Consider the following 18,225-nt stretch of genomic DNA (forward strand, 5'->3'; position numbering starts at 1 on the left):
TCTTCCAAACAAACGAATAAAAGATAATTAACCTGATATTTAAAACAGCTCAACAATTCTCTGCATTAGTTTTTTTAGATTTCCAGAGGGCTAATGAAATTCTAAACATACTGCAAAAGACAAATTTCCTCAGCCTATGTAGCTTGAAGTTTCTTGATTTCTCTAAATTCTCAGATGCAAAGTTAGCTGAATGTATAATTGATTAAATTTTTTCTTCCAACCGTAAATATCGTAATACTTTGATCCTAATTGTGATTTTCTCAAATTCAAAAAGAAATTCCAACTCTAAGATTAAAAATTTAAGTTACTTCTCCGTCAAAGGAAAAATTATACTCATAATAAACCTAAAAATTCTAAAGAGAAATTTCCTCAGACTGATGTGATCATCGTGTTCTTCAAAATTTTTAATATATCTAGATTTAATTTCAAGCACTAGACTACAGGTCAAATCTCCTCAGCCGTGAAGAGCGCCAAATTCTGATTTTTGTTCTTTAAGATAAATTCAAAACTTCAGTTGATAAATTTCATCAACTAATTACAGCACAGTTTTAAAATATGTTTTCCAAATTCTTTATCTGGAGAATACATTTTATTTATTCTTTCGTGTCGTGAAGATAAACCTTTTCAGTTTTTCGGGCGAAAAGATTCCATGAATTTGCTTGCTTATTGTCTCCGGGGAGTCAGACTCTTTGTTTTCAGTTTTATCAGTATCTTTGTTTTCGAGACAATGATAACGCATTAACCTTTACAGTTGACTTGAAATGATTCTATCTCAACGATATAAACTATTGGAAAAACCTTCGGCTTCTAAAGCTATGCCACATAAATCTAGGGCATATAAGACGATTTTACGAGAAAATTCTGATCAAATTTTTAAAAACAGCACGAGTCTTTCGCTTAAAATGGAACGAGCTTTTTGCTCTGTCCTCTCGAATTTCAGATTATCTCACAGTGCCACCTTAAAAATGTCTTCTCCCTCTTTATTGAAGTGGTGAGGTGTTGTGACAAAACGTGTGTGTACTGAGACGGCGAGCGATCAAGGAAAGAAAATGCCTCCCGCCCGAGTTTTTACAATGCTGTTCCGAGGTTTAATTGCCAAATATAATAGCTTCGAATTTGCCTTAATCTACTCAAATACAAGGACTTAATAATCGATCGCTCAGCGTCTACAATCCTACTTACAAGTCGTCTGTAATGTTTGTGGGTTAGTCTTAAAAATGCTGGCTGTCATCAAATGTTTTGAAAGATTCGTGCCAGTGATCCAATTTCTTTTTTTTCGGTGAAAACTCAACAAAAAGAAACGATCTGAATAAATCAAGCCTAACTATTAAAGATCCCGTTGGAATTTTGGTCCTTTTACAGCCAGCATTTTTATTAAGTTGTTATAAAGAGATCAAAGTTCTTATCTTTGGCGACCAATGATTTCATTCTTCGCTGATTCCAGTTTCCTCTCCTGACCATATTGTCTTGTCCATCCTTTATCTTCGCAAGGGTAACTTTCCTACAAATGGAGAAGAAAAATCTAAAGATCAGTATTTAAATAGATTTCAAAGCCCAACCAAGAGTAAACATTAGGATTACATTCTGTATAACAAGCGTTCTTTCAGTGACGCCCTTTGGTTCACGCTGCGTAACGAAGACTGGACTCAAACGAATATTGTCTCAATAGCCAGAGTTTATAATTCTACTCTTGGCAGTGTAGCAATTGCTATGGTAAGTTTTAAAACAATAGGTGATGTTGTTAAGGAACGTAAAAGAATTGCAGTGTAATACAATTTATGGAATCTGACTAAGAAAGTTGATGCCACGTGTTCGTTTTCAGGTTGTGAACTGAGTTTAGAATATTTTGCTACTACGTTTTTCGACACAAGTGTAACATTCAATGGAGATTATTTTGCCTAACAAGTGTATTCTCAAGGCTAAGCTTCTGAAGTTAATTTTGTTTGACAATCAACCGGCAAAAGCTTGGAATGAACACACATTAATTCTAAATCGACCCAATCTTTGCCTTATTCCCGTTAGGTAAAACCTTACAGCGTTCTGAACAAAATAAAGGCCACATTTATCTTAAACGATGCTTACCTTCAGTATTTGCTCATAGCTTCAAGTTTCAGTCCATAAATTCATCTTCTCGTCAAAGAGTACATCCAAGTCTTCAGCAGCAGGAGCACTTGTCCTCACATATGGACGACTAGCATGGTTTGGTGTGACAAACCATACTTGTACTTGCATACTCAGCAGCAACAGCCAATCACTGAAATTTACGTCACATAATTAATTCCCGTGCCTTTAGAGGTAGTCAATTACAAGTTTTTACTTGAAGAATGGTGTTGGGCCTGGAATAAAATAGTCCCTGTGTGTGATTATTTTATGGGAGAGATACGGCCGCGTAAATGTCAATGACTTCAACAAAATAAAACAGAAAGGAATATATACAAAAAGAATGTAAAGTATAAAAGCAAATATGAAACCTCGTGCAGTCAAAGGTGATTTCAGTTGCAACATATTGAAGATAGAAAAACAATAAAAAAAAAAAAGAAAAAAGTAGCTTACTTAATCTCCTTGGACCCGAACTCGGGATCTTATCGCTGAGAGGTACATGTCTATCCAATCAAGCCACAAAGACATTTACTGGTGTATTAGCTTTACTTTTAGAATACATATTGTAAAGTTTTCTGAAATTTTGACTTCCTTTTGTGTTTGTAGACCTGACTAAAGATCAGTTTGGAATGAGGATATTCTGTAATCGATTTTTTTCCCCACAAATTCGACGCAGTTGGGATGATATTCTTTGCTGACATGGTGCCGATATGTTAGGAGAACGAACACAAAGAAGTCATGAATGGCAGACACTTGTATCGAAACTTTCTTTATTTATATTCTAGGCATGGTTGCAGCATGAATATACAGCTGAATGAACCAAAAATAAAAAGAATAGTTCTAGATATCAACCGATTTGTCTCCAGAGGACATATAATGAAACAAGAAATTTCAGCAAAGGTAGCTTAAAAAATAAAAAAATAAAAAAAGGAGGAGGAAACAGGCAATTGAACACCGAACGGTTACCACCAAGTTATCCCCCCGGTTCAATGGCAGCGTTATTCCACGTGAGCCACGTAGACCTACTCGAATACTAGCGATCAATTTTAATCATCAAGCTTAAAGTTGTCTCTATGTGAATTTACCCGCAGGAGTGTAGGCGTGAGATGTTATGGTTATGTTGATGGGACAGATCTTTCAGTGAGATCTTATTTAATTGTTAACGAGCCCTAATCACCTCGGAGGGGGAAAGTTTATTATTTCTAACAAACAAACGACACGTAATTTTTTAAGATGGTGTAAGGAGAATTAAGTAATAATAGTTCTATGGATGAATTGAGGCAGAGTGAAACAAAGTTGCACTGCAGATAGACTTCTTTGTGTGACAGGTGAGGCACTTTGGGCTGAGTTTGATCTCAAGATCTTTGCACTTCTGTTGCGATACTTTGCAAATAAAGCTGAGTATTGCCGAGAGTTTTTGAGTAAAAATTTCAAATTTTAAATCAAGTTATCTGATAAAGTTTTATCCTTAAAAAATTATTAAAAGTAGTTGCTATCGAGAATCTCTCGTCTGTTTGCTTTTTTCCTAATAATTGTTCCTCACAAATACGCGTTAATCGAAAACGGTTACAATATGTTTACACACTGTCACTTCAACACACCAATCGATCGATTAGAACATGCTTTGTTTCTTAAATATGTTATGATCTGGTTGTAATACATTTGGTTTCAACGTGAGTAAAACAGTATAAACGGGTCATTAGAAGATAAAATAAAAGAGGAAATTTTCATTTACGGGTAGTAAATTCGCACTACTAGAAGTAACTTTTGCCAAGTATATATATATATATATATATATATATATATATATATATAACAAAAAAATAAGTAAAAAATACAAACGTGTCTCCTCTTGAATTTGAACTCCAGACTACCGTGGTTTGAGTGCTCATAGTAAATCAGTTGTGCCACGAAGACTCACACTAATCTCGTAAATGTTTGTTAACAGGTGAACATTTTTGAATTTCTGTTCTTAAAGAAAAGTGGAAACAAATTTCCAGGTACGGGATACAAAAGCGTGGTGTTCGTCTGTGGATGCGAGGACTATATCTAGATGATGATGATGTGAAGGTGATAAAATAGTCAGTTTAAATTTAGTCAATTTCAGTGACAGACCTGTTTTCCTCACATTGTGCAAAATAATCATTCTGGAAGGCCTCGGTTAAGCACCTGCAGTAGAGCCTTTCTAAAAACTCGCCGACTTGTTCGAAAGGGCCGATTAAAGATCTACAGAGAAAGGCCACATTGTGATATTTGACCAGAGAATACGGGTGAAGGAACAATTTTGTCAGCGTTAACGAAAACGTAAAATTTTAAGGCTCCTTTTACAATGTGTGCAAAGAGTGTCAGCGATTTTTCACCTCAAGTCTAACGAAGAGGAAATATATGCAACACGTGATGTCTCAGGTCAGCCATTTTGAGGCGTCTCACGACGCGATTGTCTTTTTTGTTTAGATTTTATAACCCTGTAATCTTTTCTATCCCAAGAATAAAATCCATCCCTTCTCCCCTGCCATTAATCAGACACTGTTTATAGTATTAGCCCTGATAGTTTGGTGTCGTACCGAACCGAAAGTCCTCAGTTAATATTTTTATCCTCATGTCACCCCTCTGCAAGACATTGTATTGGTATTCAGGGTAAGGAGAAATAACATATCTGTCGTTTATGGGAGTTAAAGGATTTGACACCATCTTTACTACACTAAGTAGATTGCTCTCTTTCGATTTATTTACGTGACAGTTGAGTAAACGCAATAGAAATCTCGAGTTCATAATCTAATTGTTAAGTAGTGTTTTCATTACAATTCATAGCGTTTGAGTAAGTAAGATGCAAGCCTGTATTCCGTCATTTCGTTTCAACCGGTTTTGTTGCGAGTCAGATCTAGGCAGATATTTAAAGGAAAAACAAAGAATCACATTTTGTCCCCCAGTAGCTTTTCAGTTTCATATAAGCCTTCCTATCATTTAATTCCCCCAAACAAACAAAATGCAGTACGAGTTCAATCATTAAGAGTTTTTCCCCCTGCTGCATTTTTTTAGAGAACGAGGGAGAAGACATCTACTCCAATCGTTTGGTTTGGATACAAGACTGAAGAGAGGTATCAAATAACTTCTCTCGTTGAAAACATAACTTTTGGAGAATTTACATGTAATAAAAAAGAGTTGAGAAATTTGCAGGAACAGGGATGTCAGTGGAACCATATGCAGCAAGAGGAAAAAGGCAAGCCTTAAGAAAAGGCAGAGGAAGTTTTAACGAATGAAAATAAGGTTTGGTTTCTTAGCACTTGTGGCTAGCAATGCTCATACTTATGGACACAAACTGAAATAGCCTTTCCTTTTCTAGATCTGCCGCTGTAAGTCAAGAAATTGGAAAGCAGAGGAGCACTCTACACAGATTCTTTTCATTCCATTTATTGAATAACAACTACATCGCCGGTTTTTCAATCAGATAATTAGAAGCAAATTCAACTTTTCACAGACTCGGTGACAGTGATCTGTCCCATGTGACGTCGGTTGGAGAAGTTGTTGTTACGCGTGCCCATGTAACAGTAGTTCCCAGGCTTCGTAATGCGGAAGCACGGAGGGTTGCAGGAGGCTGGGGCGTTGTTTAACTGAGCTTGCAAGTTGGCCTGTTCGTAACAGCCCTTGTTCAGGTGAAGATTTAACTTATCGGCGTCAAACTTGTCAATATGGTCAACTACTTCAAGAGGCAGACTGGAACACGCTTCTGGTTTGAGGGATTGGTATCCTTCTTTCATCCAGCACACGTTGGTGCGATCGGTACCTACAAATAAAAGAGAAAATTTATGCGACTAAATTATTGAAGACGTTTTATTAAACGGTTTCAAAGTACTCTACATTTTGTTTTGAAAGGGTTGTAAACATCGATGGTCCCTTGACTTGTAAAAATAAAGGTCAAGAAGTACAGTTTTTCCACAGGTTTTAGTTAAAAAGTCAAAATTACAGTGTTAGTCAAGTCAAATTTGGTTAGAAGCTTTAAGCTGAATAATTTGAAAAGTCGTGCATTCCTCATTCTGTTTTTTAAGTTCAAAACATTAATATATAGATGTAGCAATTCTTACGCGCTGTTCCTTGTCCTTCATTGTTTTGGTTGTTGTTTGAACCTAAAACAGAGAAAAAAATAGCACGTTAGTTTAAGAATTTTCTTGCTTTGCTGATCTAAATTTGGCTAATGGCTATTTAAATCTCAATACTGTAATGAATTCATGAAGCTCAGTATTATAAGAATATTTAGAAGGGTGGAAAACAACGCCTCGTAAAAGAAGACTGTAAAATGATATAACAAAGGTTACACGGAGGTTATCCTTTTTGAATGGAGCGCCTTTTGAAGAAAAATACAACAGATAACTTGGGTGGTAGAGTCTTTATTCTTAGACAACAGACAAGATATTCCAACCTGCGTTTGTTCGGTGTTAGAGGACCAAATCAAAATTAGTTTACAGCCAAAACAATGAATCTGAAACCGTCAAAAAAATCATCATTGAAAATTTTCCGACACCTGCTCTGACTTAAGCCACTCCGACCGTTGTGACGAAGTTTTTAATTTCAGTTTTTTCCTTAATTAGACGAAGACAATCACTTCAAGTTCTTTCTTTCCTCATTAGCCTCTGTGCCATTTAGATTCAATTCTAAATCGACCTTCCCGAAAACAAGAGTGTCTCTCACTTACCTGACCAAACGAAACACACAATGTCCTCTGTTGTTACCGTCATACGTTCAGGAGTAAAGCGATATTCCATGGCAGGGTAAGCCTGCACGATGTTCCCTCTTTTTCCCATTCCTCCGATGTAGTAAATTTGGCGATGCTGATGTTCCTTTGGAAGAGAACTTCGAGGCTTCAGGAGGATCACGTGACTTCTATCCTGGAAAGTTCGAGAAAGCTGCGCGGTGTTCAAGGCGATTTGTAAAAGAGTTTTTCCATCAACGGCTTTTGTCTTTGGGTTATTTGTAACGCTGTAGAGTTCAGGATAGACGTGTTTAGTTAGAAGATGGGGCGCAGTTCGTGTTCAGCACCTCAAAGAAAGGGGAAAAGTGGGCAAGTTCAATTAGGAGTAAGGAAACTTACTTCTTGTTATTGCTAGCATCGAACTCCCTTGGTGCGTCAGCGGTGGTGATGTTGTACCTGTAAGAAACAAGACTTCATTCTTAAGCATATCCCGTAAAACAGCCCTGAAAGCCCTAAGCTGAGAGCTTAGAGGACTACACTAGTAGATGGACAAAGGCCATGTGCTGAATATTAGTTAAACGCGAGTCGTTTGAAAGGACTTGCGACAAACGTCGGACATAGATAAATGCAGTAAGTAAGATGAGAAAACCCTAGCCAGTTCTATTTTCGCAGTTAGAACCGCTGTTAAGGTTCATGCAGGCCAGAGACGACTAGTGGAGGAGCAATGTCATATACAACCTTTTTTGACCAGAATTTTGCACAGACCTAAGATCAGGAAGATCGAGAGTATCCCTTGCTGTTTGAACTCAATTTGACACTCTTCACTTTAAAAAAAGCATTTCTTTATTTTACTTATCGTTATAGCAAGCACCATGGTGTCAAAATCTGTCGCATTTTTTTTAGAGTATTCTTACACTAAAAAGTATTTCTGGTATTAGTATAGAAATGATGTACTGAGTATTATTTCGTCAGTAATAAAAGAATAACGTTTCAAAATAATTTTCCCCAACCTTATGCGCAGCACACAACGTTGAGTGGTATTTGTTGCGAAACAAGGTACTTTCCACTTATAAGACGAAAACTTTCCTTCCATGTTCAACCCGTTGTGATTAACGACGGTGGATGGGGCGTAGATCACATCAGGAGTCTTGTGAAGGAGAACAAATTGTTCCTTTCCATCCGCTCCTTGTGAAAGCTTGTGTGGTTCATACGGTAACCCTCTGCTCAGTTTCATGTCTCCTATGTTATGACAAGTGCTCAACACGCCAGAGGTTTTCTCGATGTAGTTTGTGATAAATTTGGTCCACTTCCCTCCAGCTTTTTCGCAAGCATCCTCAGTGATGTACTTGGCAACACATTGCTTGGCGAGGTTGTTAGAGTTGTCTCGTGGACAGTTAGGGTTATCTTTCAGTGTTGTTGGCATAATACACATATCTGAAATATCGATGAATTAAAAATTCAGTGCAAAACTCGAGATAGTTTGGTTGGTGAAATTAGCTCACCTTCTTACTTTTCTGGAGGAGTATAAAGAGAGCCGAGAGAACAGCCTAAGTTTCTTAGAGATGCTGTCGTCTCAATTAGGGCAGTAATCAGATAGTATACTTACATTTTTGTCCATATTCAGGACTGTTCACGTATTTTTTCATGAGCTCTTCGGTCTTTTCATCGCTGACCATGATAGCAATGTCCTTCCAAGGGCTGGGACCCCAGTAGGGAAAATAATCGCGTTCTTCGGGGACCTCCAAGCCCCTTCTTGTTCCTTGAGGGTTTTGCCTCGTGCAAATCGGCAGAACGCCCTTAAGTTGTTGATCAGCAGTGAACAAACCTGCAGTAGGAGCAAAAAACAGCCTTACTTTTCTTTGATTTTATAATTGTAGCGTTTAATTCACTCTATCACTTATTTTCCATAAAACAGAGGAAATCCTTCTAAAAGCAGTTTGATTGGGTAGGAAAACATTCGGATAGCTTGAAAAATCTCATTTTTTTAAAGATAGATTTGTTTTGTGAATGCTGTTTTACATTTGGCTGCAAGTCTACAAAGTGGCAACTACTGCAAGAAATCAAAACTACGCCTGGACTGACTTGTCGCTGACAGTCAAACAATGTGGATTTTCGTTGCCAGTTGAAACACCATATGCAACTTCAGAGTTTTAGACATGAAGAATTTCATGAGAGAAAGCCATATAAAACTTCACTCATTTACTTTTTAGGATCAAGATAGAACGAACCAAATACGTTCAATTCTCGCATTTCTCCTGCTTACCTTTGTTTCTCTCTCGACGGAAGTAAGCCTGGTAATAATTGGCTGGTTCGTGCAAGCCGCGGTCTTTTCTTATGTAAGCGTTCTCCCTATTATTATTTGAAAATGACTGAGTAGCCAGGTTTTGGCCGTTACGAATCGTATGGTATTTAAACTCTCTGTTCACATCGTTGGTTGCCATCTTTCCCTCGGGATAAGGCTGACACATGTACTGTAAAATAGCTTGTGATTCCACTATGTCGCCAGTCTTGGGCCCAGTCCCATGCTGATTTGTCCACATGATTTCTACTTCAGTTTTGGCCTTGGCGTCACATCCGCTCATGTAAAACTCCTGTTAAATTGTTAAAGATAAGATTGAGCAAACAAATAAACACAACATGAAGAAATGCAATTTCATAGAGCAGAGATCTCCCCACGTGGGAACTATTCGTTTATCATGTCCAAAACAAAAGAGAATTTTGAGTATTGTTTAATAATTCTAAGTCGCTGTTTCCGTAAATGGTTCGATTAGGGTTTAGTCCATGGTATGAAACACGTTCGATAAGTATTCGCAAAGAGTATTGGAAAAGAGTAAAACACTGAAATGAAATTTTGACTAAAACAAGGAACTAAATTGGGAACAGAAAATCACGAGATATTGTTCTCAAACTCGCAAGAGGTCCAATAGGAACACAACCTTACTTATTTTGATTCGTTTGTTTTGTTCTTTCTCTATATATCATCTTCCCAAAACAAATTGAGCCCGTAAGCATAATTCGTTCTTATACTGCATAGTCGAGATGAAAAGGTATCTTTCCCCTTTCTTGATGGGGCGCAGCTGAAGGTGTCCGAAGGAAATATATAACCCTGCTTCATCAACAAAACTGATAATATATAGTAGCTAGAGAAAATGAGGGTGAAATTGGAAAACCCTCAAACGCTGCTACGAACCTACATGAGAGGATTAGAAATACTGTTAAAGAAACTTACCACAGCCCTGCCCCTCGAATTGCGCAAATACAGGAGTAGGTATCTTATTACTAATTACCTGTGGCAGCTGTCTAAACTCTTGAATGTTGTCTCCAGGGTTACTAGCAAGTTTGTCCCCAACATTGTAACCAGCCTTACCGTTATTCTGAAAAAGTCATTTTCTTGGTATTACATTTTGTTAAATTAAGCTTCTGGTTCATGCGACCGAAGCTTACATAACTACGTACAATGCAGCATTTTGATAGGAAGGTAATCTCCAAGAACGGGAGGAGACATAGAAAACGTTTTCGTTGTTCGTTCGCTTGGTATGAAATACGGCGTTGACCATTTGAGCATGCAAGTTTCCATATCACTATAATATTAAAAAACAATCATGTGCTTAAATAGAATCTACTTGGTCCTTGAAAAGGAAAAGCCAACGAATAGCATACGAATACATAAGCGCAAAGAGATTGAATCATTAGGGTCTTACCTGTGAGTCAAACGATCGGTTTGCGTTCCTTACATTGTCTTGATTTCCGTTCAAGTGATTGTTCGATCCGTGTGGAAAATGCAGGTACATGTCCGACGACGAAGGCTCCACGAGTGTTGCCAAGATGAAACCACACACCAAAATGATTCGCGTGTTCTGTTCCGTTGAAAAAGAGAAGAAACGACTGGGAACTTACGAGCAAACTCGACAAAACGTTTAGAGGCAAGGTAGAAAATTGCCTCTGTTTTAACTATTTCAAGTCGAAGATAAATATTCAAAATTTTATACTGTTGAGAAGCGGTGCAAAATTGAACCTCACAGCAGGCTTAAACTGAAAGCTGTATAGAAAGTAACGCTACCTGCAACATCCCGTTCTTTGTTAATGAGAACGTCCTCAGCTACTTTTAGAAGTTCAAGTTTATGACGACAAATTATGTACCACACACACACAAGAGCATGAATCACCCCTGTCCTCTTCATTGCTTCTCTTGCAGGAGCTTTTATACCATTGCTTGATCAAATACAACCACACTGAACAAATTCCGAGGGGAGAAGTGCTATCAATATTATTTTGCAATCTGCTGTTAGTTGTCAACCGAACCACAAAAGGGCGTGTGTAATTTTTTTGGGCTGTTGAGGGACACTGAGATTACAAAATGGTTAATTTGTAGCGAAACAATTATGATAATTGCTAGGCGAGAATGAAAAGAATTATTTTCAAAGACGAGCTAAAAGAAACGGTGCAATGTATCCTGAGCTTGATCAACCAATCAGAGCGAGTAAACTGACAATTCCTGGGTTTAGTGTACACAAATATTAAACGCCTAAATAAACGATAAAAAAACAACCTTTATTGTAACACAATATGGTGAACTAGTTTAAAAACAGTGTTAATTACGTGCCTTTTTGTAAGTGAGAGTTACTCAATACAAGTTTGTAAGGATATCATTCCTAAAATACATCTGCCCGCTGGGCAAACACCAGGAGAAAAGGTATAACAATATAAAAATTATGTGGGTGGGATTTACTTCGATTTGATTGAGCGTGTCAAGAACGACAGTGCCAAAAGGTCAGAAAATGCGTTAGAGTTTCACTCTGCAAACACTTTTCATTCCAACCGCGATTATTGACACTTGTGCAGGGTCCTTCCATGAAAAAAATTCTCGTGATTATTGAATTCAAATAGAAGTTTTACCATTCGCAGAGAGACACTGTCAACCATATATTTTTGAGAAAATATGCCTCGTAAGTGTAGTTCAGAAGGAGATAAGATAAAATAGGCTGATACAGCGTTTAAATGCACAACGGCCTTCTAACGATGGAGCAAATAATTTCCAAAGGTTAAAAATTTAAAGCCAAATCCAACATTCAATTCTCGTCCTAGTTATTGTTTCATAACGTATTAATTTTACAGCCTAGCTATCATTTTAACGTTTTTTTTTAATCCTTGTAATCGTTTCAAATTGTATCCGCTATACTAAGTGTATTTTAGCTTTGAGGATAGAGGACCACTCGCTTATCAGTTGAAATACAGTGAAGTGTCGCTGTATGTAAATAAAGTCGATGATATTACAAGTGGCTTTTTGTAACGCTGTGACTAACGATAAAACAAAAAGAAAAACTATTTTAACATTTGTGGTTCTGTCCGATCGGGTTTTGGGCCAAGGGCCTTGCAGCGAACTCTTAGGCCGGCACTAAACACTGATTTGGGGGCTGTCCTGGTGTACCGGTACACGGGGGAATTCCTATTGTTTTTATATCCATACATGGAGTTGTGACGCAGTTCGTTAATGTTTCGTTCCTTTGTGTACCGGTACACGAGGACACAACCCTGATTTGTGACCAATTTGATCATTGAAAAATTTTTAAAAACTATCATATTACTGATTGAAGTCTGTGGAACGTCAAGCAAACATCGAGTCAAGTTAATTGTTTTCAGTACCTTTTAATTCATAATACAAGAGACTTTTTAATGTGTAATGAAAATATCTTTGTTTTATAGATCGCAATGAAATTCTAAGTAAGACTCTCGTTTTATCATTCGCAAGCTCCATTTACAGTTGGTCGTCGCCTATATCATTCGATATTTCAAAAATCCTGCGGTTGAAAACTTTTTTTCTTACACTGAACAGTTACAACTGTAAGCAATTGCACCTAACAAAAACTTGGCGTGTGAAGATTGCACTTTGAATAAGGTATGCTGTATTTGCACAAAGTTCTATTCGGTAGGATGTGCGAATGTTTAAACAGTTGGAGATATTTGCTTATTCATCGTAAGATTTTTTGTTGGTAAAAGTTCCAATGAAGGATTACCTCTGCAAAGTTTATAAGTTGTTGCTGCTACCTTTTCGAAAACGATACTAACTTATCTCGTACTCTGCTTACTCGTATGCATGGCTCATTCCATACCCATAGCTTCCTTAAACATAATACAACTATTTCTGCTGTTAGTTTTGATACTTAGAGTCTGATTCATTATAGGGCAACCAACGTCCCATGTGCGGTTATCTTTACAAGTCTCTAAAAACAATTCGTTTATCGTTAAAGAGTTTTAGCGTTGAACTTATCAATAGATCGATGATCTCCCTCTTATAAAGATACATAAACTAGACATGTATTAGCCATTTCCGCGTCACTCAGAGTCTCTATGTGAATGGATTAAAATATTTTGCTCTTCAGCATTCAAATGTGCTTAATATCTGAATGATCTTGGGAAAAACACCAGTCTCTTAACCCTTTAACTCCGAGAAGTGATTAACATGTAACTTCTCTCATGCGATCAATAAAATCCTTGCATTATCCAGCAAACAAATGACGGGAACATTCAAACTTATCAGGTTGATATTGTTATCCTGATCTAACACCAAATTCTCGTGATTAATTTATAAGGAAATGTTTAGTAACTAGAGGGGAGAAATAGCAATCAGATCTTGGGAGTTAAAGGATTAACCAAGTTGTTCAGTCATTATAAGTTCCATCATCAAGAAGACACGATGAAGAGAATTCGGGTGGAGGAAGTGCGGAGTCATCTTCATCAACCGCCCTTAAGTGGACCTCCATGGTAGAACTTCTCACTACATGCGATCGCCGGCCAAGAAGAACAATCATTGATATCACTATGCCACAGAAAAGAACCACGTTCACCACTACAACCATCCAAACGATGGGTGTGGATGAGTCAGGGTTCTGGGCTGCGTACCTTACGTTCATGAAAGAGAAATGAAGGGTCAAAAGAACCAAAGCCTCTGCTGTATTTTCCAACGGGAACGCTTGGTAAGAATCAATATATGGTTTGAAGAGCAACTGAAAGCAAAGGGCAACCAGCAAAACAAAGCAAACAGCTATCGTCTGAAAAGACGATGAACGAGTGATGAGGGACAACGCGAAAGCGATCAGCATCCGCCTTAGAAGAAAGATAATCTCAAACGAGGAACGAAAATCTTTCTTGTATGGCAAGTAGATAGAACCGAGCCAACTGTCCAAACTTTCTTGGTCTTGCTGAGGCAGCTCATGTCTTCTGCGCACCTTGTTGTGTCGCAGAAGAGGAAGGAACACTCCAAAAGGCACACCGATCACATAAAAAACTAACGAAAGCCAGCCAAGGACCTGAAGCATGGTGTGGACAGGACCTCCACACTCTATCCATGGTGCCTCCCTCAGGTAATAATAATTGTTGTCCTTTGCGCATGGAGCCAAGACTGAAGCCGTTTTCTTTACAATGGGAAAATATGTGAAATTGAGAGACACAATGGAAAGTTGTAAACAGGTATTTTGCAGTCGAAGTCGTCTTTCTTGCAAATTGTAAACGTTAAGAACACCACCAACGAGGCAAACAAGAGCAAAGTACAACCAAATGCACAGAATGCAAATAACAGGAAGTAGAATTAGAATTGCAAATTCACCAAGTGGAGTGAACAAGTGAGGAAACGTACAAACCAGGCCAGAGAAATGAAAGTTAAACACATAGCTGATGTATCGCTGAATTTTAAGAACTTGAGGAGGCCAGAAGTTGTTACAGGAGATCAAAGCGTCCAGGGTTTGCAAATAATACACACTGATCTTCAGAATTCCTCGCGCAGCCTTACCTCTTTCGGCTAAACCTATAAAGAGGGCTATTGCATTGAGTTCAAGTAGCCATGCAGGAATTATGTGAAAAATGGCTAGTAATGCTAAGACAATTATTTGAGTAAAAACTAAAACTGTGGAGAAAAAGCGCTTTTTCTCGTAAAGGTAGAAGGCAAGAGTCATCAAAATGACAGTCAAGATAGCAAGTGCAGCCGGAATGTAAACACTGATATTCGCTTGGGGACAAGCGTAGCAAATGATTCCTTGTTTGTAATAACCATGTTCGCAAAGTGAACAAAAGCGACCTTTACTCCCTGTGCGGCAGAGGCACGATTTGTTGCAAACGGTGGAGGGACTGTGGTCTGTGTCAATCCAGCAGCGACAAGTGCCTAATGGATTGCAGGGTGTACTCACTTGAGGATTGGTGCCTAAAGCTTGTGAACAGTCAACGAGATGAGTCACGTTCTGATCACGTGATGAAGGCCAATAGCCTTTTTTGATTGTCATATCCTGGGAAGGACGTTTCTCAACATTACAAGTTCCACCTTCCATGCAGGGCAGGCAGGTTTTCCCGAAGCCATAATATCCTCTATCGCAGAAACAAAGACGGTAAAAATAATAGCTGGGGTCTAAAATCACCCGTGTGTTGTTGTTAAGACGGGCATTTGGACATTTAAACTTGTCAAAAAGGATTAAAGACGCAAAATCAGCTGTCATATACTTTGGTAGGATTTCATGTTCTTCGTTCATACGCATTGAAGGATTCTTTGAAACGTCTAGGACTTTCAGGGAGGGTAAGTCTGCATAATTTCCAGGGATTTGCCCGGAAAGTTTATTCGTGGATACATCAAGATCGTGAAGGAAATGCAAGATTTGAAAAGCCCACGGAAGCGTTCCTGTTAGATTGTTCTTCCTTAAATCCACAGAAATCAAATTCTCAAATTTCCATAATTTAGATGTAATAATACCATAAAAATTACACTCACTAATGTTAAGAATACGAAGAGATTTTCTTGTCGATTCCATTGCATCCAGCAAGGAATCAAAACTGTGTGTGAGATTCTTATTACCAGCAAGGAGGAGTACCTCTAGATCATTAAACTTGATCCCGTCCTCAAACCATGATAGATTATTTCCACTTAAGTCAATAATATGAGGAGAGGAAACTGAGCCGATACTTTCCGGTATTTTTCCAGAAAAACTGTTTCTAGCCAAATTTAAATATTGGAGGTGGGTCATATTACCCAGAGTTGCCGGAATGCTTCCAGTAAAACGATTTCCTGACAGGATACACTCAACCATGGCAGGATAATACAGTCCAAATTCGTCAGGCAAAGTTCCATTTAATCCAGCCATTGACAGGTGCATGTATTGTAAAGATGAGAGATTGACAAGGTTTGCAAAGCCTCCACTTAAGGATGTTGCACTTTTAAGATCCAAAAACCAAAGTTTTTTCAATTTCGAAATACTCTTCGGTATTGAACCTTTCAATCTGCTTCCTCCGAAACCGAGAACTTGCAATTGCGTTAAGTTTCCAATGTCTTTTGGAATTTCACCATAAAAACCCTTTCTCGACTGACAGCAAAGCTGGATTATTTTCAGTGACTTCATTTTTGCTAAAGTTTCACCAGGAATCCCACCAGATAAATTGTTAAAGGCAAGGTAAAGAGTGTGTAAAGTAGTCATGTTGGAAGACAAAATTTCATCGAGACTACCTGATAAGTTAGCATTAGTGCCAATGCACAAAATCTGTAAATTGCGAAGCTTCCACAGGCTTCTCGGAAGGGTTCCAACCAAGTTGTTGTTTATCAAAGTAATACCTATGACAGAGCTATTGGTGTTATGGCATTCTATTCCATGCCAAGAACAGTGTGGTACAGAGTCATTTCCCCAATGAGCGTTGTTCCTCCAATTATGACCAGCCGTTTGATTGAAAACCTCCATAAGCACATTTCGTTCTTGCTTAGGTGAAAATGATCTGTCTAATGTGACATTGAGCATTGAAATCTCACTTGAACATCTGTAGGCAAAAGCCTTATCGAAAAGCGTCGGTCTATGTTTTTCTGGCACAACTGAAAACAAATGAAAGGAGATATTGAGGGGTTTTGGTTTGTGACCAACTTTAAGGATGTCAAATGAAGCGGTTTGTCTTGGAACAGACTACTGCAATTTCCATCAAATTCTAGTAAACGTCAATAGGCACACACAACAGTTTGTGTAGTAGGCGAATGTTTACCTTGGAATTCTAAGACGCCAGTTTTTCAGGGAGAACAATAAGGTAAGTATAATATATGTTTATTTTCAAGAGGAAAATGTGTAACGGTCGCTAAAATAATTGAAAAACCTGCGGCCATCTGAAAAGCAAACTACTTAAAAAGTGAAAGCCTCTCTGTCAGATCGTGTATAAACTTTATCAAATGTTTTTTTTTTAAATGTAAATGTATTTGTGGGTCAGAAACCAAGCATTCGTCTAATGGAACATATCGAGCGATGAGATCATATCAAAAAGCAATGAAATACTCAACTGTCAAGAAGTATAACTATTCGTTATAATTGTGAAGAGTTAAGATGTGCTTATCAAAACTGTCCGCTAATGTGCTCTCAAAATCATGATCTTTCCGCTTCTACTGTCGGAAACCGATAAAAATTAATTAATAAAGCGAAAAGATTTTATGTTCCGCATGAAGGACAATCTTTCAGCAGTTATTTCACCTAGAAATTTTCAAGAGCAAAAGAAACGAAAGTAAATCAAATGATATCGATATTTTTTAGCCTTAAGATACAGTAAGGTTATGAACTGTGATTAAATTCAGCTACTCTGCGGTTTTCGGTTTCGTACAAAGAATACTCAGGCAGGCACCCAACCGTTTTGGCTAGAATGAATCTAATGTAACTGTATATTCCAGCAAGGCGGTTGAAGACAATGATTCAAAAATAATACAGCACAACTGATGTAAACCAAACAAGCAAACTCACCTTTACTGTCGCTATCCTCTCCTCCAAACGAGTCACCTCGATTAAAAATATACTTTGCCCCATCAAATTCATTTGGTTGCAGAGGTTTGTATCCTTTACAGTAAACATATAAATTGATAACAATGAATGAAGTTATGACAGCCCAACGAAAACGGGGCTTGAGCCAAGGGTTGAACATCACTGTCGCATCTAACGATCTCCGTCGATACTAGCTACATCTAATTACAAGTCGGATTTCCCTGAAGACGTATATCTGGTTGTGTTTCAGCGAAACTAAAATATAATTCGAGTGCAGAGTAACTTGAAACGTGCAAAAAAAGCTAAAACAACTTCTCTGACTACCCAGAAATAATATTAAAAACAAACGAACAAAAAACAAACATCAAACAGTATTGTTATTCGTTTCGCCACGCGCGCAGCGCAAAGGAAACACCGGAGTCCGTCACCACGAATTAAACGCCAGGCTTTCAGATAACGCGCAATAGCACCAATGAACTTCTGAGAAATCGATAACGATCCAGGCGAGGTTTGTGCCTACGCATGCACGTGGGGTTCACAGCTTCCGATTGAACGAAAAAAGGAAGAACGCAGATCAACTTGAAGATGGCCGGTTAAGTATCAGTGTTTGGAACTTCGGTCTAACTCTTTTGACTCCCATTGCAAGAGATCGGCGGGACACTTAACAATAATATTCAG

At 38.1% G+C, this 18,225-nt stretch overlaps 2 protein-coding genes across 2 annotated transcripts; both read right to left on the minus strand.

The window, feature by feature from the left end:
• Nucleotides 1-5,509: 5,509 nt before the first annotated feature.
• Nucleotides 5,510-10,966, minus strand: LOC113683928 (protein DD3-3). The gene is made up of 10 exons (XM_089197370.1): nucleotides 10,848-10,966; nucleotides 10,489-10,644; nucleotides 10,075-10,161; nucleotides 9,051-9,378; nucleotides 8,394-8,612; nucleotides 7,798-8,221; nucleotides 7,187-7,243; nucleotides 6,791-7,074; nucleotides 6,183-6,224; nucleotides 5,510-5,884 (listed from the first exon to the last, which is right to left on the minus strand). Exons 1-10 carry the CDS (start codon nucleotides 10,854-10,856, stop codon nucleotides 5,565-5,567), a joined length of 1,926 nt encoding a protein of 641 aa, XP_089053496.1. The 5' UTR covers nucleotides 10,857-10,966; the 3' UTR covers nucleotides 5,510-5,564.
• A 1,454-nt stretch (nucleotides 10,967-12,420) lies between these two features.
• On the minus strand, nucleotides 12,421-17,970 carry LOC149050337 (putative leucine-rich repeat-containing protein DDB_G0281931). The gene is made up of 2 exons (XM_089197372.1): nucleotides 17,530-17,970; nucleotides 12,421-16,625 (listed from the first exon to the last, which is right to left on the minus strand). The coding sequence occupies exons 1-2, from the start codon at nucleotides 17,705-17,707 to the stop codon at nucleotides 13,447-13,449; spliced, it is 3,357 nt and encodes a 1,118-aa protein (XP_089053498.1). The 5' UTR covers nucleotides 17,708-17,970; the 3' UTR covers nucleotides 12,421-13,446.
• Nucleotides 17,971-18,225: the final 255 nt, after the last annotated feature.

Source organism: Pocillopora damicornis, chromosome 2 (genome assembly GCF_964200805.1).
Source record: "Pocillopora damicornis chromosome 2, jaPocDami1.2, whole genome shotgun sequence".
In the NCBI taxonomy this organism is placed as follows: Eukaryota; Metazoa; Cnidaria; class Anthozoa; order Scleractinia; family Pocilloporidae; genus Pocillopora; species Pocillopora damicornis.

Coding starts and splice junctions, on each gene's coding strand:
- LOC149050337 (XM_089197372.1), bottom strand. CDS start 17,707: ATGTTCAACCCTTGGCTCAAGCCCCGTTTTCGTTGGGCTGTCATAACT. Junction 16,626..17,529: donor AGAGGATAGCGACAGTAAAG/GTGAGTTTGCTT, acceptor ATTTGTTTTCAG/TTGTGCCAGAAAAACATAGA.
- LOC113683928 (XM_089197370.1), bottom strand. Junction 7,075..7,186: donor GATGCTAGCAATAACAAGAA/GTAAGTTTCCTT, acceptor TGAACTCTACAG/CGTTACAAATAACCCAAAGA. Junction 5,885..6,182: donor TGAAGGACAAGGAACAGCGC/GTAAGAATTGCT, acceptor TTTTATTTGTAG/GTACCGATCGCACCAACGTG.